Raw genomic sequence first — 27,970 nt, forward strand, 5'->3', positions numbered from 1 at the left:
ATAACAATAGTCCATTAAAGTGGATAGAATTACCACTGCAATACAAGAGCTTCACATTTTACAGACAAACCATGTGAAAATCACAAACGTATGCCGAAATGTTTCACTAAGTACTGTTAAAAGGATTCAAATAAACAGAAACATTTCACCTTAAAAACTTTTTTTTAATCAGTAGGAATGTAACAAATAAGATCCTGTTTCCGCAGATTAAATGTAGCTAATTTTATTATTTGAATTACAACACACGAATTAATCAACATCCTCACTTCTGTCTTTGGTATAAACTGAGTGATATTAACATTTTAAACCTAGATCATATAAATGTGGCAAGGTTGAGTGCAACACTGCACAGAACCACGTAGAATATTTCTATTAGCCATACTGGCACTGTAGTTTTGCATTGACGATTGTAAGAAAAGAATATAAAGAACAAAATGCAATTAATTAAAAAAAACACATTCAGTAAAACGTTGAGCGAACTTTAAACGATAAATGTTTTTAGGGTTAAAGCGTAAACATGGTGGGAGGCAAGTGATACAAATTAGCTTATCGTAACACCATATTATGTGAAATGCATCCCTGTGAAAGTTAAGCGTGATACAACGGGTGCGATACAGCAGTTCTCCCCCTGAACTGTAATAAGAGATGATCAACCAGCAGGGGGCGTCCAAGACCTGTATTTGTGATTGAAAGCGCTGCACATTTAGTCCCTTTTGTAAAGGAAGCCTTCCTTCACTTCACGGACCGGTCTGTTCTTAGTCGCCTGATTTTGTTTCTTTCTTTTCTTTCTATTCTTATTTCCTCTCTCCCTCAGTCATCATCTCTTGTCTTGGCTGATCTCAGACCAGCTGCAGCAGACGGATCTCTGTCTGTAACTCCAGCTGTGTGGCTCCAGTCCCGCAGGCTGGGTCGGCCATGTTGTTGTGTGGGGGTTGATGGAAGTTTAGTAGTAGGAAGTGGAGGCTACAAAGCGCTGGGATACTTCAGGGTCTCACTTTTTTTTTTTCTTTGCTTTTTTTTTTTAAATCACTGTCATGCCGATGCAGGACTCATCCTCGCTGACCCGTCCGCTCTGACAACAATGACCGTCTCCTCCATCGCCCCCGCCATCCTCTCCAAGACTGCAACACTTAAGCTGCTTTGATTTAACTTCACAAAAAAAAAGAAAAAGAAAAAAATCTGACCACAGTTGACTCTGCTGGATGCGTAAAGTGGGGATGAAGGCGACTCGGTTCCGTTTGAAATAACTCGGATATTTTTCTTTTGCTTTTTGCTGATCTGACTCGAGGGGAACAGAGGGGGGAAAGAGAAAACACCCACCGAGGACTCGGATTTGAGAAGGTAAATGAAAAGGGAAAAAAAGAAAAGTGGTCTTTGTCAGAGCAGCGGGATCAGATAAAGATGGGCCGAAGCGCAGCTGCTCGCCTGTCTGGGCTGTCAACAAAGGAAATTAGATGTCCAATAATAACACAGACATGCTTGTAGATTTTCTATGTAGTGTGTGAATGTTCCTTTATCCTGCAAACCAGCCGCTTTGTGTCATTTTATAGGACATCAGCGAGCAGTCGGCATGCTTTCAGTCCCAGAGGAATACGGTATAAGTATACTGGATTGCAGATGAATAATCAAAGTAACACAAGCTGAGTGTTCTGCAGTTTGATAAAATAGCAGGGGTCTAATTATCATTTCACGGTTTAATTATCATAAACACGAGTCTTAAATTGTCATCGTGGGATTATAGTGGTAAATTAGAGATTAATTGCCAAAAACCCGTGTGAGAAAAAATGGATTAAATCCTTATTTTCTCCCATTTTCTATGTGTTCACTTGTCAGCGTGTTAATTAGATTAAATAACTGAGAAAAGTTGATTCCACAGTGCTGATAAAGATGGGTTGAAAGAGAAAGAAGAAGAAGAGGAGGAAGAGGTTCGGGTTCTTTTTGTGATGCAGAGTCACTCATTTAACAGCTGAGTCACACTTTGAGGGGTTGCTTATTCTTCTCTCACTCCAACCTTTCAGTCTCCACTTTTAGGACACGGGCTTTACTTGCACACATGTTCTTTGAAGTCTGTAAACTGTTAAGACTTCAAGTGACTCGGTGTGGTGTCATATCCTGAACAGCTCTGCACTTTTGCACAACTATGTAAGTGAATCATAGCAGCTCTGAATCCTTATAAGGTCTGGCGAGGTTGGAGAGAAGGCAGTTGTGTTGTTATTCGGGCTTTGGAGTGTGATCTTTCACCCCTGGAAGGTTCCTGTGAAGACATTAAAAAGTTACAGCTTTTAATGTTACCACCGAAGCTGCTAGAAGTACTTATTGAATTGATTCATTTGTTGAAGTTTGCAGCTGTTGTTTTGATGTTTTTAATGCACAATTCCTACAGTTTGATGGTCTGAGTCATCAGTGGTGATGCAACAGCATCAGCGTTCTGGGAACACCTATGATGGGTTGGATGTCAGAGGGTTAAAAAGACAGTTGACAGTTTCCAGGCTGATCTGTTTGTAGAGAATATACTCAGTGGATCATTTAGTTTGTGTGTTTTTAGACTGATGTTGGGCTTAACAGCAAAATATTGTTTTCTTTATAGCTCAGGATACCTGAAGTGATGCCATTTCTTCTTTTGACTGACATGAAACTTCCCCTTCTTTAAGGTCTTCACTGAACGAAGATACTAATAGTAGAAGATGTGAAATTTTGGAATTTCATCACATGATTGGTTAATAAGGTCATCTTCTAGCATATTAAATCAGTTCACCACTCTAAGAATGTTTCTTTTCATTATTTTTTTCTTTTTCAAACTCAGGACTTCACTCGCTTCTTTCTCCAGCATGTGAGGGAGTGAAATCAGAGCAGTGCTCTCCATGTGTGAAAAAAGAAGGCGCATGAACAAATATCTAAGAGTTGCCCTCTTATCAGCAGTCTGTAAGGGAGAGTTAGTTCTGATATTGCGAACAAAGCGCTCCAGTGTTTCCTAAACTCTGCTAATGCCACAGTCCACATGTCAAATACAGCTTTTGTTTCTATCTCAGTGAAGAAGACTCTAATCTAGGCTGTATTGGGGGTTTTGGAGTCACCTTTTGTTTTTCGATGTTGACACTTAAAACAATCGGTCCTGTTATGTGCTGGCAAAAGGATGATTCCCAAAAATAGCACGCCATTCAGGATTTCTCATGAGAGCTTTTATTCTGAAAAATGTGTGATGTCTATTCTCTGGCAGCACAGTAACTGACATGAGCACAACCACAAGCTCTTCATTGAAGTTTTGAGACAGGTTAAATAAAGTCAGTTATGATAATAATGTAAATAACCAAAACTGATCTTTTTCCTTTTTTCTGTTGGACTGAAGTCGAACACTGATGAGCGAGGAGGCTCTTCAAGCTAAACTTGTTCTCAGATCGATGTCAAAGTGTTGTAAGCCTCAGGATCAGCTTACTGTGAGCACGCTTGCAACAGAACTCAACACCCAGTGCAGAGTAAATCTCATTATGAACCATTTATTGATGTTTCTCTTGATGCTGCGGGGCTTCAGATCTCCACCGTCACATGACGTTTCTCCAGACCCAGATTTAACTCTTTGGCATCAGAGGAATGTCGCAGGCTGCATCTCTTGAAGATCTGAAGCCCATTAAAGCTCCACAGACCCGCCCAGTCTGCATCCGCAGCGACAGCAGCTAACAGCTGCCCGGCAAGATGCTGGGCAGTATTTCAGTAAGACCTCTGATGACTGATGGAGGAGGAAAACACCACCATACTACCCTTCAGCTAAGCTGCCAAGCTCTCACCCAGCCAACTATCAAGATCTAGTTAATCTAAATCTCAGAAGATTTGAGCCTGTTCAAACTACTGAGAGTCTTACTGTATCTTAGAATATCTTAGAATCAGGCTTCAATTCATGTATAATGCATGGCATGCAAAAGGAAGATGTAATAATTTATACTTCACTAGCACAGCTTTATCTTGGGTAACTTATCAGGCTAGCAACACTTTCATGTATCATATCTGCATATGCAAATACTTCAAAAAGTTGAAAATTAAAAGTTAAAAACATCTAATGAAAGAGGTAAATCCAGATTTATTTCTATTTATTGCCACGGTAGCAGGCAGACACTCCTTTTGTAGCCATATATTAAATATGCATGCAGTGGTTTGAGGATTCCTCTTTTGAGTTTCAGCATTTTGACTCCCACCATATTGTTTGTTTGCTTTTTGGAGTCAGAAGTGACCATATTTAGATGGGAATCTTGAGTGTTAGGTTATCAGCAAACATTATCTATTCATACTCAGAGGTACTGGCTGCTAAACTACTAGTATCACTCAAAAACTACAACACACACTTCTTGGACGGACTCTTTGTTAAATAAACACACGCAGTCATGTTACGGTAAGATAATGGCTTTAAACATAATCCAAAAGATGAAACACCAACACAGTTGTGAGGTCTGTACTACAAAGCAAGATTAGTGTGATAGCGAGCTATGTCGGGGTTAAAGTCGGAGTTTTCTGTGTCACTAAAGTGGCTAAATCACCATGGTAACCTAACCTAACCTGGTTGGTTATGTGTTTGGTTTAAAATGTTTTAAAATTCACTAGAAGCGCCGTGTTTTCACTGAATTTTATTTACAGCATGTTTTATGTTCAATGTGTTTTATATGTGCAAGTTGTTAAGCTGTACCTTATTATCATACCGGTTGCTTCAGGAATGTGCATATAACAGTGAATTGAATTAGCATGGGTAAAAACTAGCAACAACTGCAGCTCTCACATTAAATAAAATTTAAAAAAAACATGAAACAATTTGTCCAATTATAAGTTCTGAATTGGATTTTTGATGGGGATGTCTCATAAAAGTTTGTGTAATGCTGCAGGTTATTCTTTGCAAGCAATCAGTTCTTTTCAAAGTGACTCTTTGGTCTATTTAACAATACAAAAACCAAAAGAAACAAGTTAAAATTCATATAAAAGCATAAAAAAACAGCAAATCCAGGCATTACTATAGCAGTAATAGGTAAAAATCAGATTTTGTTCTGGTTTCTGATCATGGGACTCCTCCACATTCAGCTTACTCATCTAAACATTGTCTCTGCAGCCTTCTTAAACACTCTGAACTGTGATCCCTGTAAAACTCTTCAGTATAATCCAAGAGAGTGACGGAAAAATGCTCTCCTCTCTGTCTTATCAGCGTTTTGTGAAGCCTCTGTGGAATTATCACTTTGTGGTCAGAGTCAGGGAAGGAAGCCAAAAGAAGGTCGCTGATAAGAAGTGTTCAGGTTTGAATTATCAGTCTTACAAGAGATCATGGAAAAAACAGGAGATGGGTTTTAACTGAAACTCAGATCACGTTAGCTTACGTAAATACACAAATGAAACAAAGCAGGCAAAAGAGTTCTTCGAGAAAAGAGTGAAAGCTTGAAAACGCTAAATACAAAAGGTTAAGGGTCTGAGTTGCTGTCTGAATCTCAGATGTTTATGGAGGGATGCAGTCCCTCGGGGGAACATCTGGAGCTGCCTCAGATGTCCAAAAATAGTCGTTTTTTTGGTTTATTATGTATTTCCTGTAATACTTGACAGTCTAAGGGAGCGCCAAGAAGCTCTCACATGCAGGCAGGCAGGTTTCGGCAAGTATCAGCTTTGTTGATGTGTCCTTGAGCAACTCACTGAATCCCCTGTCAGCTGTCTGTGCCACAGTAGCTCACTTGGCAATCTGACCTCGCTGGAAGAGGAATATTAAACAGAGATAGTGTCTAGTCTTTGGGTCTTTTGAGACTCTGTGGAAACAGAAGGAAGCTCAGCAGTGATGGAAAACATATTTATGTTTCTGTGTTGCAGGTATTTTTCACCTCTCTGTCGTTCACGCTACAGAAAAGGCTTCTGCTGGTGATATACAAGTGATATATAGATAATTTCTCAGTTTGTTGGGCTGGAAAATGACAATCTTTAATCTGAGCAGAGCATTTTAGATTAGATTAGATTAGATAGAACTTTATTAATCCCTCGGGTGGGTTCCTCTGGGAAATTCGATTTCCAAAAAAGCACAGCACCGACAGAAGTTACAGAGTTACAGAATATTATATATATATATATATGCTTGCTGTATTTCTTAGGCACCTTATTCGTCGCACCTTTCTGCAACTCCGTTAGTTGGCTAACCTCTCTCCGTGCTACTTTGATCTTGCCCTCTAGCCTCCTTCTCCATGGAGGGTACTGCCCCTTGTGGCTGTTCAACTTGTAGCCAAGCATCTCACTGATCACTGCTGCCGTATTGTAGATCAGCTTGTTAGTGTCGGTAATCGTGGTTGTAGGTATTGCCCGTAGTGCTGCATTAACATCATCTAGCAGACCTTCTGAGGGTACTTCACGTAATCTTGGTAACCGGCTACGGGGGATCCAGGTTTCAAGCTTGGCCATGATCCTATTTTTCAGGTCAGTTCCTCTCGCACTCAACGATCCTTCTCCTATCGCACTTGGGGCTATGTACCCAATCTCGGGTGGGGGTGATGATATCTCCCCCCTGACCTGGCGTCCTGACTCCTCCTTGCCGTAGCATTTGTGTTGTACCTCGTCAATCTCTAGCTGTGAGAGCAGTCCCTTCTTTCGAATGTTGGAACACTGAGCTACTAGTTGTTTCGCCGTCATTGTGGATGTTGGGTATCGAAGAATCCATAGGTCCCTCATCCTATTCATGTAGCCCCTTCCGCCGGGGTTACTTGCGTAGTAGCCTACTGGCTGAAGAAGCTAACTGCACTCCACGAGCGTCTGGCAGCACAAATGAACCAGCTGCTAGTTAACGAGAGACACCCGGAATGGCTAACTGAAGGCCGGACGGTCCTGATCCCCAAGGACCCCAAGAAGGGACCGGTCCCCTCCAACTACCGACCAATAACCTGCCTCAGTACTACATGGAAGCTCCTGTCAGGCATCATATCGGCTAAGATGAACAGGCACATGGGTCAATACATGAGCGGGACACAGAAAGGAATTGGCAAGAATACCAGAGGCGCAAAACACCAGCTACTGGTAGACAGAACAATCAGCCGAGACTGCAAGACCAGACTGACCAACCTGTGCACTGCCTGGATTGATTACAAGAAGGCCTATGACTCAATGCCCCACAGCTGGATACTGGAATGCCTAGAATTGTACAAGATCAATGGGACCCTAAGAGCCTTCATCAGGAACTCAATGGGGATGTGGCGTACAACACTAGAGGCCAACTCCAAGCCCATAGCACAAGTCACCATCAAGTGCGGGATCTACCAAGGAGATGCTCTGTCCCCACTGCTGTTCTGCATAGGCCTGAAGCCCCTCAGTGAGATCATTAACAAGACTGGCTACGGATACCGACTACGGAACGGAGCAGTTGTCAGCCACCTCCTGTACATGGATGACATCAAGCTGTATGCCAAGAGTGAACGAGACATCGATTCACTGATCCACACTACCAGGCTATACAGCAATGACATTGGAATGTCGTTCGGACTGGAGAAGTGTAGTCGGATGGTAACAAAGAGAGGGAAGGTAGTCAGAACTGAGGGGATTGAACTACCAGAAGGCAACATTGCAGACATAGAGGACAGTTACAAGTACTTGGGGATCCCGCAGGCGAATGGGAACCATGAAGAGGCCGCTAGAAAAGCTGCAACCACCAAGTACCTGCAGAGGGTCAGGCAAGTCCTGAGGAGTCAGCTGAATGGTAAGAACAAGATCCGGGCCATCAACACGTACGCCCTGCCCGTGATCAGGTACCCTGCTGGGGTAATAGGCTGGCCAAAGGAGGAGATAGAAGCCACTGACATAAAGACAAGAAAGCTCCTTACCATGCATGGAGGGTTTCACCCCAAGTCCAGCACCCTGAGGCTGTACGCTAAGCGGAAGGAAGGGGGCCGGGGACTGGTGAGTGTCAGCACCACAGTCCAAGATGAGACAACGAACATCCAAGAATACATTGGGAAGATGGCCCCAACTGACCGAGTGCTCAGTGAATACCTCAGGCAGCAGAAACCCAAGAAAGAGGAGGGAGACGAGGAACCATCATGGAAGGACAGAGCCCTGCACGGTATGTACCACCGGCAGATAGAGGAGGTGGCTGATATCCAGAAATCCTACCAGTGGCTGGACAAAGCTGGACTGAAAGACAGCACAGAGGCACTAATCATGGCAGCACAAGAACAAGCTCTGAGTACAAGATCCATAGAGGCTGGGGTCTATCACACCAGGCAAGACCCCAGGTGCAGGCTGTGTAAAGATGCCCCAGAGACAATCCAGCACATAACAGCAGGGTGCAAGATGCTGGCAGGCAAGGCATACATGGAACGCCATAACCAAGTGGCCGGCATAGTGTACAGGAACATCTGTGCCGAGTATAACCTGGAAGTCCCGAGGTCAAAATGGGAGATGCCCCCAAGGGTGGTGGAGAATGACCGAGCTAAGATCCTGTGGGACTTCCAGATACAGACGGACAAAATGGTGGTGGCTAACCAACCGGACATAGTGGTGGTAGACAAACAGAAGAAGACGGCCGTAGTGATCGATGTAGCGGTTCCGAATGACAGCAATATCAGGAAGAAGGAACACGAGAAGCTGGAGAAATACCAAGGGCTCAGAGAAGAGCTCGAGAGGATTTGGAGGGTGAAGGTAACGGTGGTCCCCGTGGTAATCGGAGCACTAGGTGCGGTGACTCCCAAGATAGGCGAGTGGCTCCAGCAGATCCCGGGAACAACATCGGAGATCTCTGTCCAGAAGAGCGCAGTCCTGGGAACAGCTAAGATACTGCGCAGGACCCTCAAGCTCCCAGGCCTCTGGTAGAGGACCCGAGCTTGAAGGATAAACCGCCCGCAGGGGCGTGCTGGGTGTGTGTGTGTGTGTGTGTGTATATATATATATATATATATATATATATATATATATATAAATACAGAGACAATATAAATAAAATATACGAAGGGGATAAATAGAATAAATAGGAATAAAAAATAGAAATACAAGTGAATGAATTGCACATTTCAAGTATTGAGTCTATTGCACCGTTGACTATTTACAAAAGTATTGCACAAAAGGTATTGCACAGTGAGGTGAAGAGGCACTACAGCTTAGTTGTTCCCCCCTCCTTTGTCCTCCTGTTTCCCCTCCCTCTCCCCTCCAGGGAGGAGTTAAACAGTCTGATGGCGTGTGGGACAAAGGAGTTTTTAAGTCTGTTAGTTCTTGTCTTTGGGAGAAGCAACCTGTCACTGAACAGACTCTTCTGGTTGTTAATGGCCGTGTGCAGAGGATGTCTGGCATTGTCCATAATGTCCATCAGTTTCTTTAATGTCCTTTTCTCTGCCACTGTCACCAGAGTGTCCAGCTTCATGCCGACCACAGAGCTAGCTTTTTGTACCAAATGAAAAAGCTTTTATTCCATATCAACACCAATAGCGACACTGATACTTTTTACTAATAAAGCCAGGTTAACGTGGCTGTCTCTGAAGCACTTTGGGTCAGCTTCTGTTGTTTAAATGTGTACATACTGTAAATAAAATAGATGTGAAAGTCAACGCAAAAAGGTTCTGACGTGTTTTCGAGGTGCATTTTTTTTATTTCTCACTTATTTAGCACAATTCAGTCAGCTAGATATTGAACTCAGAGGATAAAAACAAAGTATCAGTCCTATCGTACTAGTATCAATCCAGTACCAGCATTGGTATCGATACTGTCGATATTTGGGTCTATCCGCCCGCATCTAGTGATATGTCAAGCTTTCTTACTTACTGATCTTCTGTCTGTCTGTCAGAACATAGCAGTTCTTAGACAATAGCACCAAACCTTTCCAATCAGATAGTAAAAGAGGCCTTGGTTTATATGTGCATGTGCTGACATGTAAGCTTCCCCATTTTTAAACCCTTCACCTTCCTCTCTCATTGTTCCTTTATGGCTCCGACTGGTGCTACTGGGAGTCTTCTCGTGTTTGCATGCTGTTGTAGGTCATGTTAGCATCCTGGGGGCAGTGGGATGTTGTCCGCAATTAGAGTAAGTTACTATAATTAGCAGCAAGGCAGATTTTCCTTCTGGCTTCATGATTCTGCTACAGATCTTGTGTTGCGCTGAGTGCAAAAGAGAGTGAGGCATTTTGATGTTAGAGTGTGATTTTTCTTGTGATTGTGGAGGTTTGGGGGGGGGGGGGTTCATGACAGCTATGCATGCTCACTGGCCTTAACATTGTTGCTGTTGCATCTTTTATTTTTGTGCCATATTTTCTCCTAAAGCTCTCGATTTTCAGTGTAGACAAAGCCTGTGGTGTCAGTATGTGATGACTGGCAGACTGACAGAGAGCTAACTGAGCTGATTTAGAGGCTTCAGGCAAAGCCAGTCCTCTTTGTATCGTCACAGCAAAGAGCCCTTAAGAGCCTCCTCTTCAGCTGATAGCCCTCATAATTCTGCTCATGTGAGAAGCCCATGAACACAACAAATATTTAATAGGCCAAAGTGACTGTAGAGTCAGAAGTCTTCTGTGTTTCAGCTACTGCCACCGGTGGTCACTCCTCTTTTTTTGTTTTCTGTTATTATCCTCTTAAGTTAAATCCACCATCCTCATAATCCTAGTAATTTAAGCTGGTAAAGCTGGCTATGAGCCCGTTTGGCCCCCTCCTCATTCAGCACAAGCATTCAGCAAAACTCTCCCTGTACCCTACATTTCATAACATTTCTTTCTTCACACAACCAGTAACAGGAATCGTATCTGAGTTTTTATCATTGGGGTTTTGGAAGGATATTGTGACACTGAGATAGGAATCTATCTGTTTAGTATGCTCCACTCAGTTATAGCCCAGCCTTCAGTTAAACACCATATATCATAGTTATTGCTTCTGTATTAATACAAATAGGATGAGGAAGTGAGTGTGTGCTGACAGATAAACTCCTTTCAGTATCCGATGGGAATTTCAGTGAATTTAACTTGCTAGCTTAAAGTACAGAACCTTAAATGTACTGTCAACAGGCTGATAGCTTTGTTGTTAAACTTTTAACAGCATAAATCAAATTTAGGATTATTGTTAACACTTTTCATTTTTGATCAGCTTATTGATCATTGTATCGAAAAGCAAACAGCATGCTAACAATTACCTAATGAACTCAGTATCTTTCTTTTTATGAAGACTAAAGCACTGTGAAGCCATGCTTATCAACCACTGTGATTTAATCTAATTGCTAACCAAATAGTCCATGTTGGTATTTTGCAAGAAATATTTTCTATGTTTGGTATCTTAGTTTATTGTTAAAGCATGCTAATGTTTCCTAACCCTTAACAAAAAACAAGAAAGTGCATACTTACCAAACTTGGCTGCCACAATGCCGGATTTGAGTCAGTATTTGTGCTATATTAATAAAAAAGAAAATGAAATGAATATGCTATATTTAAAAAAACTAATTTTTGACTTTGTTTATTGTGAGTTTTGTCTCATTTTTGACAAATTAATTTCACTCAAAATCCAGGTTCAGGAAGGTGTAGGTTTTTTTTCCCAATATTGTGTAAAATCCTACAAAAAGAACAATTATATGATATTATCATATGAGAATATCATATATCATACGTGTGTGCAACAATGTAGTTTAAAATATCCAGTTTATCATCAAAGCCCAAATACAAAAGCTGTGACCACTTTCACGCATGAACTGTGGCGTAAACAGCATCTGTGAGACATCTGACAGCTGTTGAATTTGTCTTTCAGTTGCTGGGCAGATGCTTTGATCTCTCTGACTACATCTGATCAGATATCTGATCAGATGTAGTCAGAGAGATCAAAGCATCCACCCAGCAACTGAAAGACAAATTCAACAGCTGTCAGACCAGCACTGAAACCCTTCATTGCTAAAAATAAGTCTTGTAGCATTGATTAAAAAGACTAAACTTTGAACACACTGATTTTTTTAAAATCACTTTTAGGAGCATTTTTTGTAGCTTTATCAGAGGGATGGTGAAAATGTTAAACAAAGATCACATGTGAACTGAAGGCATCGCGTTTATGGCCGATTCTTGGTTCCTCTTTCCTTCTACAAGATTGATTTTTCCAAAGCAGAAAAGAAATCATCTTAACAAATAAGTTATTAATCCATTATCTCACTACATTACTACACTGACCAAAAAAACTGTGTGATGTGTAATTATTTAACAGCATTCTGGTATAGTATAAAAATAAAAGAGACATACTTTATTTTTAAATCTCTTAACTTCAGTATTTATGAGGATTTTGGGAGACTGACGTCACTTTTATGAAATGACTGAGGCCTTATTTTTGGAAGGAAAAACATTTCTAAAGTGCAAATATTCCCGGGATGCCGGCCAGTGTTTTACAGTGTGATAGCTTCACTGCTGACCAGGCGGGCCAGGCACCCATCTGTCTAAATGTGAAATACAAGGCCACCCGAGTCGACCACTGAGCAAAGCCCTCTGCTTTCCGTGACACTGGTTTTGTCTCGAGGTTAAAGGAAAGTTTGGTTCAGAAAAGTGTTTTTTTTTTTTCCATGCCAACATTCTCAGCATGTCAGCTGCAGATCTAAAATCTGAGATCAGATTTACCGACATATTCATTTGAAGCTGTTTTTAAGAAATCCGTCTTTCTGACACAACTCCACTAACTGACCACCCATAAAAAATGTTTTGTGGAAGACGACCAGTACCCAGCATGACTTGCAACCTGCAATTTGCACAGTTTTATTTAAGCAAAGTGTTCTGAATCTTTGGAAGGTTTCTGCGGTTTGTCCCCGTTTTGTTGATTTCTTTGGCAGTTTAGCTGAAGAACTCGATGAACTCTTGATTATGAACCTCCCTCTACGATGAGGACAAATCCCTCCCACCTCCCAACATCAAGGCCACTGTTACAAAATCAAAGAGAGATGTATTACTGCACCAGTAGATCCTCTTTCACTGATGATTGTACGATCACTGCCCTGTAATTCAGTGCGCTGCTGTAACCAACTGTGCCGCCGTATTGCTCAGTAGCGCTGTGTTTAGTCTACTTCCACGCTGAACATATCAGCTCTTTATAAAAATCTTTTACCTCTTTTGTTTTACTGTCTTGGAGTGTCAGTAAACCAGCTCCTACTCTGCGTTCAGCCGTTGTTCTTGGCAAATGAAACCGTTCTGATCTCCCAGCGCTCAGACTTCTTTACGAGCGTATCTGATTGTCTCCACATTTTCCAGGCCTTCACTCCACAAAAGAATGCCTCAGTGTGACTCCATCCAAATTATGTTAGGAAGAGGAATGACAACCACGCCGATAGAGACACATCAATGCTTTAAATCTTCCAGCGTGGTCAGGCTGAGGCATTGATAGATTGTGAAATGGTAGACGACTTGGCAGAGACGTGTAAAAAGCAGAGGACTAAGATGCCCGGACAAAGACACAAAATCCAGGAATCTCAGGCTCGGACACAAAAATGACTCACAGTTTTGTCCGACACCGATTATTGTGTCGCTCATTTATAATCAAATTTGTAGTAATTTCCTTTTGCTGTCATTTTGTATCACTTTGTAATATGATTGTGTGGCTTTGAGTGTTTCTTAGTGGTTTTGTTGCATTTTGTTTCTGGTCAGTTTATGCTGTTTTCTGTGTCGCTGTAAGTATTTGTTGGTTGCTTTTTCTCTTTGCAATCATTTTATTCTTTTAATTATTACGTCTGTTTTGTGATTATCCGACGATGTCTCTTTATGGTTTCTTTAATTTTCTTTATAGTGGCTATTGGGCCTCCAACAAGGCTGCCTTTATCTGTACGTAGCTTTTATGAACATAATCTGTGACATAGCCAAGTAGCAGAAGATTTCCACTTTCCCTATCTGGCCTCAAGGTCACATCTCAGCTTTTTGCGCATGATGTGGTTCTGTTGGCTTCATCAGGTGGTGACCTCCAACTTGCTCTGGAGTAGTTCATAGCCAAGTGTGAGCCCGCGGGAATGGAAATCAGCACCTCCAAGTCTAAGGCCATGTTTCTTGGCCAGAAAAGATTTAAGTGCCCACTGCAAGTCAGGGACAAGTTGTTGCCACAAATATCTTGGTTCAGAAGTGAGGGGTTTGATTAACCCAAAGCTATGATATGTCAGTCTACATTCTTAACCTCAATTAATCAAAAAGTGAGATTGCAGATACACGGGGCAGAAATGAGTTTCCACCAAGGGTTGATTGGGGACTCAGAGTAGAGACTTTACTCCACATCGAAACGAAAAATATCAGGTGGTTCGGGCCAGAAACGGCCCTAACCAATCTGGCGCCCTAGGCAAGATTTTAGGTGGCGCCCCCCTACATCAGCAGTGTAGTGTAATGTTGTAACAAATAATATTTCTATTAAATAAGCTTTACTTTGCATTTTAATTAACGTGGGATTATTTTTTGTATTTAGAAATAATAGTACCAACTTTTCTTTTTTTTTCAACATTTGTGGCACTGGCGTGGCACCCCCTGATGGACGGCGCCCTTAGCATTTGCCTATACGGCCTATCACAGCTGCTATCCAGGCTGGACGCCTTCGTTTGCTAACATCGATACACGAGCTGCCTCATGTTGCTTCCAGGTTGGGAAAGAATGAAAAGATAAACCATTTTCAAGCTTATTCTCTTGCCGGTCGTGTGATCGAATATTGCAGCGGACCACACAGCAAATACGAACCATGGCTATGCTTTCGCTCCTTTTTCACTTAGACCCCCAAAATGGCGGATCGGGCCAAAATCCTTTCCACGCCCACCCCCGTGACATCACGCTCCAAAGCCCTATGCCACGGGCCGGCCCTGGTTCGGGCACCCAATTAGGATGCCTGAGGGCTTATGTGGTCATTTTGTGTCTTATGATACTTCTGCTACTCTTTGCTGTAATTTGATTGATTTTTAATAAAAGGCATGAACTGTCACTTCATAGAAATGGACTGTGACACTTTGGCCCTCTGGATCTTTGGCATGTTGAACCCATTTGGTAACCATCCATGGATGGAGGGCCCCATACAGACTTGTCTGAATTGCAGCAAGGCATAAATGTAGATACTCCAAAGAAATATGCATTTCCCTATATAATGTGGAGTAGATTTAAATAGCATAAAATCTGTTATTTGTTTACAGAGTCTCTTGATGGAACAGGAGCGTCAAGTAATAGATGGTAATAGTGAAAATGACAGAACTGCACAGTTTTATCTACATGGCCTTGTTTGAGTGATTCAAATCGGATTTTACATTTATCCATATGTCCCAGTTACCACATGGCTTATAGTCTTAGAGGTTTTAACAACAATAAAATGATTCACATAATCATATCAGGTCAATACATTTTTATTTCATAATGCTTGTTCCAGTTCCTGCAGACCTTATGTTGTAGTCAGTAATCCTATATGCCCCTCAGCCCCTCCATCTATACCGTCTCATCCTCTTCCTCTGTTTACACTGAAATAATATCTTCTTGTTGTGTGTTCTTTCTCAAGGGTGAGAAGATGGGGTGCATAAAGAGCAAAGAGGACAAAGGCCAGACGATGAAGTATCAGCCAGAGAACTCCCAGGCATCTGACACCAATACCGCCACCACGCCTCACGTCGGTCACTACGGACCAGAACCCACCCAGCTGCAGCAGAGTCAAATTCCCTCATCTTCCTCTGGCTCGGGGGCAGTAAATTTCAACCACACCCTCACGCCGTTTGGTGGCTCTTCATCTGCCATTACTCCCTTTGGAGGAACGTCATCTTCTTTCTCCGGTCCTGTGTCCAACTCATTCTCTGGTTCCGTCCCCAGTGAGTAGAGTTTTACTGCGTGATGTCAATACTGCACTGATAATGGTGTTCATGCAAAATGAAACCACTGTTTACTTATTTCTTTATTATTTAAAGCTCAACATGTACATCCTATGGAGAGCTTTGCAGACAGATGTCTACATGTTGCTTCTGTCTAACACCAACTGCAGACATTCATTTGATGTCATGCGCACATCAAAATGTGTCCACTGTATTAGACCCGGTTGCTAGGGAAATATTTATTGGTATAGAAGCACATTTTGGTGATCGCATTTCTCTGCAAATGCTCGCTAACTACTAGCCGAGTGTTAGAAAAACTCAAAAAAGTGCACCACAAACCAAAAATGAAGAAAATTAACCTTAAAAATAAAAGTTGTGCCTCAACACTAAAGCTAGCGTATTTCAAAAGGTGCAAGCTTTACTTTGAAGCAAAATGATCCACGTTTGCAGTTTGTGTTGCACTTATTCACTTGATCCTACATTGTCACTATGATTGCTATGTGTCCAAAATGGTGGACAAGTTAATGTCATGTGGTTAGCAGTCACGTGTCTGCAAACCTCAATAGGACTGGAAGTCTTTTTATGGCCTGTCACCATCTAGTGATCTTCAGATAGAGTGCAGTTTTAAGTAATTCCTGCATTGACTCAATTTTTCCAATTCAGAACCAGCTTCCATGTTTTATACTGTCTGTAGTGGCTCTTGCCTATGTTGATGTTGGTCCTTCTGCTTATTCCCTGCAGAAGAGAAGATAGAAATCCTGATGTTTTCAGTTCAGTCCACCTTCAATCAATCAGCTTTTGACATGTATATAGATATATGTATATGTATATTCTCGTAAATGGAGAACAAATCTTTCACTGTTGGCTTTTTGGTAGATGCGTCTCATAATCCTTGACTGTGTAACTGAAGAGTTAAGCAAACAGACACCAACATGGGCTCATAAATCTGCCTTAAATCAGGCTTTAGTTTTATTTCATCAACATTACGTCCTCTTTGTTTTGTACTAATGCAGTCCACTTTTAACTGTCACATCACTGGCCCAAGTTTGATGTCCTGAATATTGATTTGAATGTTACAGTGACATAAACTGAAAGAGCTTTATGAAATAGAAAATTCCCATCACATATGCTGAGACGGTCAGGAGCAGAAATGCAAAGTAAACATAATTTGTATTACAGTAAAACATAAATGGGATAAAACATGCAAACATTATTAATATTAGGCTTAGCCTGGTCAGCATGCTGATCTGGCTTTACGGTGTGACAGCTAATGCCGGTCGTTGTTATTTGAAGTTGTTGGCGATAACAACTATCGGCTCTGATCACACAGCTTACAGCGATCCTGAGAGCCCTCCTGTTTAGGTGGGATTTAGGTTGTAATCCTCCTCCATGATGGATTATCTGCTCTCAGAGGGGGATAAAGGTGGCACTGCCATGGTATTTGCTTTCTGCAGGTGATAATAGAATTACTGTTGACAGCATTGTTGTCAGTGGTAGGTATATGAATATCATGTCTGGGCATATGGCTACACAGTAGGCAAAATATTGCATGGAAAGATAGAGCACCTGTGTTCTCAAAAGTGATATACTAATAAACTTTATTATTACATGGAAAGCAACACTATCAAATAAAACCAGTTTTATACGGTGGCAGTTGTTTACCATGTGTGTAAATTTCACTCTGTCTTGACAGCATCTATTCTCAGTCATATTTCCATGCTGTTAAGACACAGACATTGCCGCATCGCTGTGATGTTATTCTTTTCAGTTCTTTGTCTCTTTTTATGTTGTTAGGTGGCGTTACATTCTTTGTGGCCTTGTACGACTACGAAGCCAGAACGTCAGATGACCTCACCTTTAAAAAAGGAGATCGTTTCCAGATCATCAACAATACGTAAGAATCGCTCCAGTTTCTCTCTCAGTTTATGAAGCGCCTGTATGAAAATGCTTCCTCGTGAGTACTGCTGCGATTACCAGATGCCTTTCTTTGTCGCAGCAATGCACAGCTGCACCTGTTCGCCGTGTGTCGGCCTCAATGAATGACTTAGATTGCCACTTGTCTCCTAATGCCAGCTTTCTACTGGGAACTGTGCACGTCTGCTCTGGCAGAAATGTTGCCCCGGGTTATATTATTGTAATGTAAAATAGATTAGTCTCATTCAGTCCCATTTAGATGTTAGCATTTAGTGTTAAACACATTTTAAAGACTGATTTTGAATCAAATAATGAGGTTTACAAGTGCAAACAAGATTGAAAAGAATTTCGAAGTATTTCCACAGGGCTTACCCAAAAATTATAAGCAATCATTTACAGTTTTTTTCCGTTCCAGGTATCAGTGACACTATTATTTGATGATCAGTCTTTGGTTGAGTGTTAACTGAACAAGTCATTTATCTCATCTCCTGTGTCGCTGTCACACTGCAGAGAAGGAGACTGGTGGGAGGCTCGCTCCATCAACACAGGAAAGAAAGGCTACATCCCAAGTAATTATGTGGCTCCTGCTGACTCCATCCAGGCTGAAGAGTAAGACCTTGTTGCTGCTTCTTATAACCTCATTACTCCAGCTATGACAGCTGCACCAAGAAGCTATGACCTCATATTGCACAAAGCACGCTATCCAACATTAACAGCCTTTAAAAAGCTTTATGATGTGATTGTGACATTCAAAAGAAGGGAATGCATTAAATGCGTTCCTGCTTTTTTGTTTTTTGTGTTTTTAACCATTCAAGTCCTTAGTCACGTCTGAGCATTTTATTCAAGTGCTCTTTCTTTGCAGGTGGTACTTTGGTAAAATGGGACGCAAAGATGCTGAGAGGTTGCTGCTGAATCCAGGGAATCATCGAGGAACTTTCTTGGTGCGAGAAAGTGAAACTACTAAAGGTGATTATATTCAGCAAAGTGGGAGGAGTCGTTTCCGGGCGTGCATGGATTACAATCTAGCATGGTCACTGCAGATGTATCATTTCAGGTTCATTGTTATTTCTATTGTCATTGATCTCTGTCGTGCTGGGGTTTTGCTTCTTGCTGCTTTTTTCCCCCACCTTCAGCTTTCCACATGTAAGTGGGGAAAAGCAGGGAAGACCCAAGACAGATACTTATCGCCAAATATAAACTACTGCAAATGGAAATAGAAATGTTCTTTTGACTAAAGTGGTCCAGGCTGAAAATCCTGTTGCTGCATGGATCATGCTAGTCCATAGCAACTGAAGCACTTTCATGACTTCGTGGCAAATATAAACAACGACATAAGTAATAATTTTGCAATGCTAAAAAAAAGTGTTTATATGAAATACATTCACCACGTTAAATCACTCCACTTTCAGATTCTGGGTGGAAGGTGAGTAGGTCAACTATAATGACATGATACAATGAGACTGTTATAGTTGTTAGTGTTAGTATTAGTGAGTCTTTAAAAAAAGATGGACGTATCTCTATCAATGTTACCTGTTGATTTTAGCATTTTAAAGCTTCAACATTAGCATTTAGGTTGCTACCATGGCCTCTACTGACTCCAAAAGCCCCTTAGTAGTACCTCAGCCAGATGCCTTTAGTATCCTTGTATAAACCTGGTTGGATATTTGACCACTCTTTATTTAAATTGGTTGATTTGCTGGCACGGACCCATCTTTTAAATATAGTCCATAAATTATTGTTTGGAGTGAAGTTGGGGTTTTGAGATAGTCTAAGAACACAGCTGTCAGTGTTCTTAGATCTGAAAGCCTTACCTTTACCCCTCCAAAGATACCTCTAGTTATTGTTGTCAAATAGCTAATTCTTTGTCTCGTCTGACTGTAAGATTTTTCTTCCAAAGGCATTTGGTTTGTCCCTGTGCACAGGTGTACATTTCAGTCATGCACGAAGGTGCTGATTTTGGTCAGGGGCAATGTAAAACTGGCTTCACTGTGGACAGTGATGCAGGTGTTATAGCAGTTTTCAGTTCATGGCATGCTCAGGAATTGCAACGGAGGTCACTTACTGATGACTTTGACTATAGTACATTTGAATTCATGCTGTCACATTAATGGATGCACAAGTTTAACACTGCTTGTGTCACAGCTAAATCTTTAAAAAAAATTCTTCTCACCAACTCTAATTTGCAATAAGATTAAAGTATGCTTCATATTTGCTGTTCCTCGTCTAGATGAGTGAGCTTTCTCTTAGCCTGTGTGTGAGAAGGGTGTGGGGGCAGCAATCATTTTCTGCAGCACCCTGTAGCGCGTACGGATGCATAGATCCTGGTACTGTTAAAATAGTAAAGAGAACAAAACCTACAACAGTTACACAATTGGATCTGCATAAAGCCATGAGGAAGACTAATAACAGCATGCAGCTGCTTTAAAAGAATGAAGCAGCCAGCAATGGTAAGAACTCTCTGTAAAAAATAATTGCCCTGTGTTTGACTTCAGTGTTCAGGCTGTTGTGGTATTGATGTATTTAGCATCAGAAACTGATGGAAGAAACATAAGTCTCCAAAGCAGTGGAGGATACTTTTTTGTGCTAAGAATAACAACTTTGTAAGAAAAACATAAATTCACAGCTGTAAAAAAGGAAAATAAAAGTCTGAGGGAACCAGAGCTTTATCCTAGTTTGGAAGCCATGTTTTTTAACCACAACAAAGCCAAATCACTCACAGTTGTGCTTAAAAAAATGAAAACCACTTCCTGTATGTCCTCCAGGTGCTTATTCTCTTTCCATACGGGACTGGGACGAATCCAAAGGAGATAATGTGAAACACTACAAGATCCGCAAGCTTGATAATGGGGGGTACTACATCACTACCAGAGCACAATTTGACACATTACAGAAGCTTGTGAAACATTATACAGGTATGTACACAGGCAGCACTCCCTGCTCACTTGCTTTTTCTGTGTCATCTCATTCATTATTCATCACAGTCGTTCTTCATACCTCGAGGAATTATCCTGAAAATTACTCTTACTCACAGCTGCTGCTCTGTGCCACGCAGTTTGCCGTGCTTCCTTTAGGGTTACCACAGGAGATGAATGGCCTTTAATTTTAATAACAATTGATGGTGCTGTTATAATTTTGAAACTCACACCTCCTCCTTAGCCCGAAGAGAGCTGAGGTTAAGTCTCTGTGATCCCACTCCATTTCAGCTTGGCTCTCGAGAGCGCTCTGGTGTGTTAAAAAGCCACTTCATCTCATTTATATTTCATCGCAGCTGGGATGAGTGCATCTAAAGTCATCCACATCAAATGGAACGAATGATGGATGAAACTTTACGACACTGAATCCTGCTGGTTAAAAGACTTGTGTGTATTGGTGTGTGGCACTGCTGGGTGTAATGTGTCATTTTGATTTCTGTCACAGAGCATGCTGACGGGCTCTGCCACAAGCTGACCACAGTTTGCCCCACAGTCAAGCCTCAGACCCAGGGCCTTGCTAAAGATGCCTGGGAGATTCCCCGGGAGTCACTGCAGCTGGAGCTCAAACTGGGCCAGGGCTGCTTTGGAGAGGTTTGGATGGGTAAGGCCAAAGCAGCCACATGTTGTTTAGTAATTATCTATATTTATGTACATTGGGAAATACAGAATAAGCCCCAGTTTATATAGAAAATGTCATTGTCCATCTATGTTTATTGTCTCTGTCAGAGCTGGGGACTTATCCACTTCCTTCAGTTGCTTCCTCTTTTTGTTATATCATCTTTATCTCTAGAGATCGTATCTCTCAGGAGGAGAGAGCGAGCTGGATTTGTTTGCCGTGAGCCCGTATCCGCTCATCCCAGGGATATTTTGCGAGAATCGCATGCATGACAGCACATGTCTGAGCAATTACAAGACCTAATTAATGATATTGTCTCGCTCCCAGCCCATTAACAACACTGATTACCCCTGTTGCCTGTGGGCTTTTCTCTCTCCCGCATCTCCATCTCTGCAGGCACGTGGAATGGTACAACTAAGGTAGCCATAAAGACGCTGAAGCCGGGGACCATGTCACCTGAGGCCTTCCTCCAAGAGGCTCAGATTATGAAGAAGCTCAGGCATGACAAACTGGTGCCTCTGTATGCAGTGGTGTCTGAGGAACCCATCTATATTGTCACAGAGTACATGTCCAAAGGTACCGCCAATCCCTGGAGAATAACAGTACTCAGCTGTTTTCCTGTTACACGACACTCCTGAGGTCTATTTTTAGAGAGAAGGAAAAACAACATCAGGTGTGAGCCTCTAGATTTTTCAGGTGGATCACATGCCCTTGCTTTTTTTCCTCTTTAATTTACACATGGTGATTTCCTTGAAGGAAAAATGTAAATTTTATAGGCTTTTTAATTAATATGCTTTAAAAATTGAAAGTCCCTCAGGGTCCCTGGTGGGTCCCTGATGCGGGAAAGTGGAATGGGTAATTGAAAGCTGCAGCAGGTTTTCATAGAAAAATTTTTTCTGAGGTTACTCGGTGACAGATGCATGCCTACGTGTCTGCAGTCTTTGATGTGCAGTGATTTCACAAAGACACTGACACTGACCTTTCCATACTTTAACTCCAAACAAGAAACATGGATCAGCTAACACTGTGAATCGCAAAATTAATTACTGTCCAACTTAATGCATTATTCACTTTAAGCTATTATTCCACACTCTGTAGCAGTATGTCGTTATGCAGCTCCCTCACATCCATTATGACTTCTCACACTTGCTTTTAATAGGAAGCCTGCTGGACTTCCTCAAAGAAGGAGATGGCAGACATTTGAATCTTGTCATGCTGGTGGACATGGCTGCAAAGGTGAGACCAGCACCTGTATCTTTTTTTTCTCCACTAGTGCAGAATTCACCTCAGTGCACTGCCAAGTATAGAGCTCTATTTTAAGCTTCTGACATTTAAAAAAAAAAGAAGGAAGAAGAAGAAGAAGAATCACAGCCTCAGGTAAACAAGTCCTCCTCTCCCAGATTTGGCACACTTTGCTTTTATTCTTACTCTTTGAAAATCAATCAGACATGAAGAGGTGATGGAAAGTACGAGAAGCTGAAAATTATTAGCTGAAGTGGCGAACGTGAGATGCTGTCTAACCATTTTGGGTTTCTTTTTTTGTGTGTTTATTTTAAAGATCGCTGATGGCATGGCTTTCATCGAGAGGATGAACTACATTCACAGGGACCTGCGTGCCGCCAACATCCTCGTGGGCGAGAACCTGGTGTGTAAGATTGCCGACTTCGGTTTGGCCAGGCTGATAGAGGACAACGAGTACACGGCGAGGCAAGGTGGGTACACGCACACTTAAACACAGGCTGTGTGAGTCACAGGTGAATGAGGTGTCAGGGCAGAAACAGAGAGAGCCTTACAGCTATGACGACTCCCGGTTGTCTCACCTCATGATGAATTAGGCTAACATAAGAAAAACCAGATGCTTCTTTTGATCTCTTATTAGCTTTGCCCTTCACATGTTGGAAGAATTTATCTCTGCTATTTCTGCTTCGCAAGCAGTGCCTTACCCTCATGAGAAAGTGGAGCAAGCTTTAGATGCTTCCAGTGAAGGCTGAAGACTGCAGTTTCCTTCTGAAGCTTGTTTTAGAAGCATCTGTGAAACTTAGGGAACAGTACTGCTCTACAAATTTAATTACAGTCTGAAGACCAGTGGCGTAGAAACAAGAGACAGTTGCCAGTGATGCTATAAAGAAAGAAAGGAGTTAAATACTAAATATGCTCACATTTTTAGTTTGAGATTTAGTAATTTATCACTAAAGTAGAGCTGAAGCTAATCGATATATCATGAGATGGATGAAAAAATAATCTTATAAACACACAGTCCTCAAAAATATGCTAAAAATGTTGCATTAGCAGCATATTAGCTGAGGGAAGTGGGGCACAGTTGATGGCCTGCTTAGGAGCAGAAAAACTAAATACCTGGGACAGAAGACTAAAAAGATACCTGTGAGCATCTGCTTGGTCAAAGATCTGAAAACTTGGTGGCTGTAAAAAATTCACTTAATCTCATAGACTGTATATAAAAGATGTAACTCCCGTGCCTGGAGAAACTGCGCTGGGTTCTCTATGACCTCAGTAAACACTTTTCAGATGGGTTTATTCTGTTAACAGCTACTTTTAAGACACTTGAATACAACATTACATTCAGTTGTTAAATTATAGTCCTGTTTACAGTGAAATAAACAATAGAGCATACTCTTCTTAATAACACATAAGAGGGCAGTGTTTGTTTTTGTTTCTCTGTCACATCCATGTGTTTTAAAACACTGTGATGGTGACAGGGAAACATCACATTGAGACTTTGCTACACTAGATGATGCCACCATGTCTGTGTCCATCTTTTATTTACAGTCTATATATGAGTTCGTGACTGTGGCAGAGATCAATGAACTTTTGTTTGTGGTGCACATGACACTATTTCCATAAGGACTGTTTCTCAGGTAGAGAGTAGTTCAAATGAAACTGCTTTTTGAAATATATATTAATAAATACTTTTAATACTTTAGATATCTTTTTTTAATTATTCAAATGCAGCGTTCTTTATTGTATTGTTTATATTCGTTGTTACCCCTTAAACCTGTTTTCTCTGAGGTCTATTTAAAAAATCTGTATGACTGAGTAGGAAAATATAATGTGCTCCAAATTATATAACTATGGTTAACTGACCTTCCTGTGACTTCCTGGAAATGAAGACAGAAATTAGCCCATATGCCCTCTAGTGGCAGCACTTCACCTAACCCTCTCTCCTGTCTCCTCCATCACACGCAGGAGCCAAATTCCCTATTAAATGGACGGCCCCAGAAGCTGCGCTGTACGGCCGTTTCACCATCAAGTCAGACGTCTGGTCCTTTGGCATCCTGCTCACTGAGCTTGTCACCAAAGGCAGAGTGCCCTATCCAGGTAAGTGACAGGGTCAACACTAGCACACAGATATACACATACCTGGTGTGAAGAAAAGGTGTAGTGCACCAACAGTGCGCAGTGATTAATGACCAGAGCGATCAGCCTGCAGTCTGTCAGCAGACGTTGAGCTGGTGTGCTTGTTAATATCAGAGGATGAAGTGAAGCTGTCTGACATTGTCTGCACTGGTTGTTTATGGCTCTGTAGGGGGAGTATTGACATGTACACGCATGCACACACAGATAGCCTTACACACACACATACACAGACTCTGTGGCACATTTGAGATTAGATGAGACCATCTGGTGGGGGACGATCAGGAGATTGAACACAACTCTTGTTTATAACCATCTGCCAGACCGATTCTGCCCCAGGGAGCAGTGCCCGTAGCCTTCTGTGCTACCTTCACACAGATCAGGTTTATATGTGATGTAGCCTTGAAACTAATATTAGAGGTGTGTGGCTGAAGAGAATCTGATAATTGATTATAGAAGTAAGTTGACATTTTGAGAAATAGACACATATTTATGGTAAACCTGGGGAAATAGCTCACTGGGCTCTGTGAACAAACACCACTGGATTTTATACATTTGCATTTATATGTTTGAAATTGCAGGTATGGTAGCAGCTCAAGGTAGCCATATTCTTACCTCACAGGAACAATTCTCAAATTTAACAATATATTCTGTTGAGGTTTTTGCAAACACACATTTACTAACCATTTGATGTTCATTTGTCTGCCATTGTGGATGTGTTACACCCTTGGTGAGCATGTAGGATCAAGTAAATAAGGCCCAAGTCATCCACTGCCCAACTGTTGTATCACGTTTAAAAGGGCGGACAACTCTCAAGCAATCTGTACATGACATGGATTAATAAACAGTTTAGACCATAAAACAATCAGTAACATGTTTGTTGTCATTGAGAAAGACTCAGACCCGGCTCGGTGTTAGAAAAAATATGTAAAATTAGGATCCTTCCAAGGTGGCTTCACGTTTTCAACCTGGTCAGGCCACATCCATCTTTTATATACAGTTGTTGTTTTATTACTTTTGGACAAAATCTATAAGCTAAGCTTAACTAACAGGTTGGTGTCTTTAGTAATAAATCAAACAAAAAGATTGTATTTCATTTCAAATGAATTATATGAAGCCTTTTAATTTGAGCAAATGTGCAGCTTCAGTAATATTGGGATTGAAAAATTAGGGATGGAAATTTGTGACTGATTTTTCTCAGTTTAAAGGTGCTAAATGATTACATGATTGGCAGGTCTGTCACAATATTCTTTATCTATTCTGTTTTAAATACACTTTTATGATAGGCAAATCAATTCACAAGTCTATAGGACAAACTCCCATGGAGCCTAAGCAATCCCAAATCTTGTCTTGAAATCAAAATGTAAAAGAGTGAGTGATATGTTTCCTTAAAATGTTTATTTAAAAACATAAACCACATGGACTGTTGGCTATAAATTACTAATGCTACCCAGTCATGTGCAAAGTGTTAAGGCCTCCTGCTACTGGGATCCAATGCGTCAATACAAGAGCAGTAAATTTAGGTCAGCGTAAAGAGTAATATCACAAAGTGGTAACAGAAGGTGCTTAGTTTTAATTATTAACATAAATAAATCAATTAATATTAAAATGCAAGTGAAGAATTTCAAGCTGAATTTCTTATATTATTGGGGTCCACCTGCAGTACAGATATATGATTTGCCTATTACTACTTTATTTATTTATTTATTTATTTTACATGCAGCATGGATATCATCAGCACCATTATATTGTGACACTCAAATAGTGTTTTTTTAATCACAACTTGCTGCTGTAGATTGATATTCAGCAGGGAGGGGATTTGCTAGGCTTTCAATCCTTTCTGTTGATGGTGGCTGTGATTTTAATGATGCACTCTGGATTTTCTGTGGAACATGCAGCCTCCTGAGCCCTCTTATCTCTTCTTTTTCCATTTGGAAAAAAAAGGCTTGAACAAAAGCTCTTACAGCCCTCTCTGTCTCCACTCCATCTCCACCTCAGGTATGGTGAACCGGGAGGTGTTGGAGCAGGTGGAGAGAGGCTACCGCATGCCCTGCCCGCAGGGTTGTCCCGAGTCCCTTCATGAGATGATGAAGCTGTGCTGGAAGAAGGAGCCCGACGAGAGGCCAACCTTCGAGTACCTGCAGTCCTTTCTGGAGGACTATTTCACCGCCACAGAGCCACAGTATCAACCTGGAGAAAACCTATAGCCAGACTGGACTCTTCTGTGTATCCCTACGCCCAGAGGAAGCTTGTTTAATGACAAGTCCAGAAAAAGTTGACCGGAAACTGCCAGTCACACAAACCACTACTTGCTCTACATTTTCTCTCTCCCTTTTTTTTCTGTTTCCAGTGTCCACACAAGATTTTGTTGCATTTCATAATTTTGTGTTAACCTACGGTACTACTCAAGTCTTAGATGTGTGAATTTCTGAATATGACTGTGGTTTCCGATTTCAGAGAAATGTTTCAGATACACTCCACGTGGGATTCTTACTCCTGTGAAATAAGCTGTGACGAAGCCTCGCGGACGAAAAACCCACTGAGAAAAGCCGGCCGTCGCACTCATTTGCCTCCAAATTTGTGCTGTAACAATAAATTATGCAACATAATGATTAATTGTTGATAAGAAATAATATATTTTCCTAACGGGGAGACATTCTCAGGGTGAGGTTGATGGTCCAAATTCCACACGGCTTATCTTTATTCACGTCATCAGTTGCAGTAGACATGATTAAGATTGTGATAAACTCTGTCTTTTTTAAAAAAGAACAAATATGTTCCTAGAATTTATAATCTCACGGACATTGATTTAAAGCTTCATTTGAAGACTTCCCCTCGCTGTCCATCATCCTCCAGAAGAGACTTTGTGATTACAATGCCATAATTCTTTGTGTCCCTCACTGCCCTGGTTACTATAATCCCACTGTAATCGCTGCAGAGACATGCTTACATGAAAGACGTTTGTATAGTGTGTCACTGGGTCTATTTAACGGTTTAAACAGGGATGGGATGAAACTCAGACTCTCGTGTTTTATGGTGACTCTGCAAAAACTGTTGTTTGTATGGCAGTGATGTGTATGATAGCTCTTCTCTTTGCTCCTGTATGGACTCGACAGGACAATATTATATTGTTATTAATTCCAGTTGATGACCGAGCTTGTAATGAAGGGCTTTATAAACTCCTCATTTTGTATGATTATTGATAAAATTGACAAGACTGCAAAGTTTACCGGGGAGGCAGGTTGTGGGTGGAGACTCACCTGGGGAATTTGTACAATAAAACGCGATTTTACACAGTGTATTTTTATATTTTTATTATTCACTTAGAGACCAGACGCTTTGATTTGTCTCTTTAAGCCTCATC

General features: G+C 41.3%; 1 protein-coding gene across 1 annotated transcript; it reads left to right on the plus strand.

Annotated features, from left to right (window-relative positions):
* The first annotated feature begins 291 nt into the window (after positions 1-291).
* On the plus strand, positions 292-27,905 carry LOC309714938 (tyrosine-protein kinase yes-like). The gene is made up of 12 exons (XM_082547678.1): positions 292-1,341; positions 15,429-15,732; positions 17,527-17,626; positions 18,157-18,255; positions 18,509-18,612; positions 20,409-20,558; positions 21,064-21,219; positions 21,631-21,810; positions 22,394-22,470; positions 22,793-22,946; positions 24,439-24,570; positions 26,605-27,905. The coding sequence occupies exons 2-12, from the start codon at positions 15,438-15,440 to the stop codon at positions 26,811-26,813; spliced, it is 1,656 nt and encodes a 551-aa protein (XP_082403804.1). The 5' UTR covers positions 292-1,341; positions 15,429-15,437; the 3' UTR covers positions 26,814-27,905.
* The last annotated feature ends 65 nt before the right edge of the window (positions 27,906-27,970 follow it).

The sequence above is a fragment of the Aulonocara stuartgranti genome (assembly GCF_965226115.1).
Source record: "Aulonocara stuartgranti genome assembly, chromosome: 9".
Lineage (NCBI taxonomy): Eukaryota > Metazoa > Chordata > Actinopteri > Cichliformes > Cichlidae > Aulonocara > Aulonocara stuartgranti.

Bases quoted from the DNA above. Each gene is read 5' to 3' on its own strand.
- LOC309714938 (XM_082547678.1), top strand. From the start codon at position 15,438: ATGGGGTGCATAAAGAGCAAAGAGGACAAAGGCCAGACGATGAAGTAT. The intron at 18,613-20,408 runs GTGATTATATTC...TATGTCCTCCAG, and splicing joins AGAAAGTGAAACTACTAAAG to GTGCTTATTCTCTTTCCATA. The intron at 22,947-24,438 runs GTGGGTACACGC...CATCACACGCAG, and splicing joins CGAGTACACGGCGAGGCAAG to GAGCCAAATTCCCTATTAAA.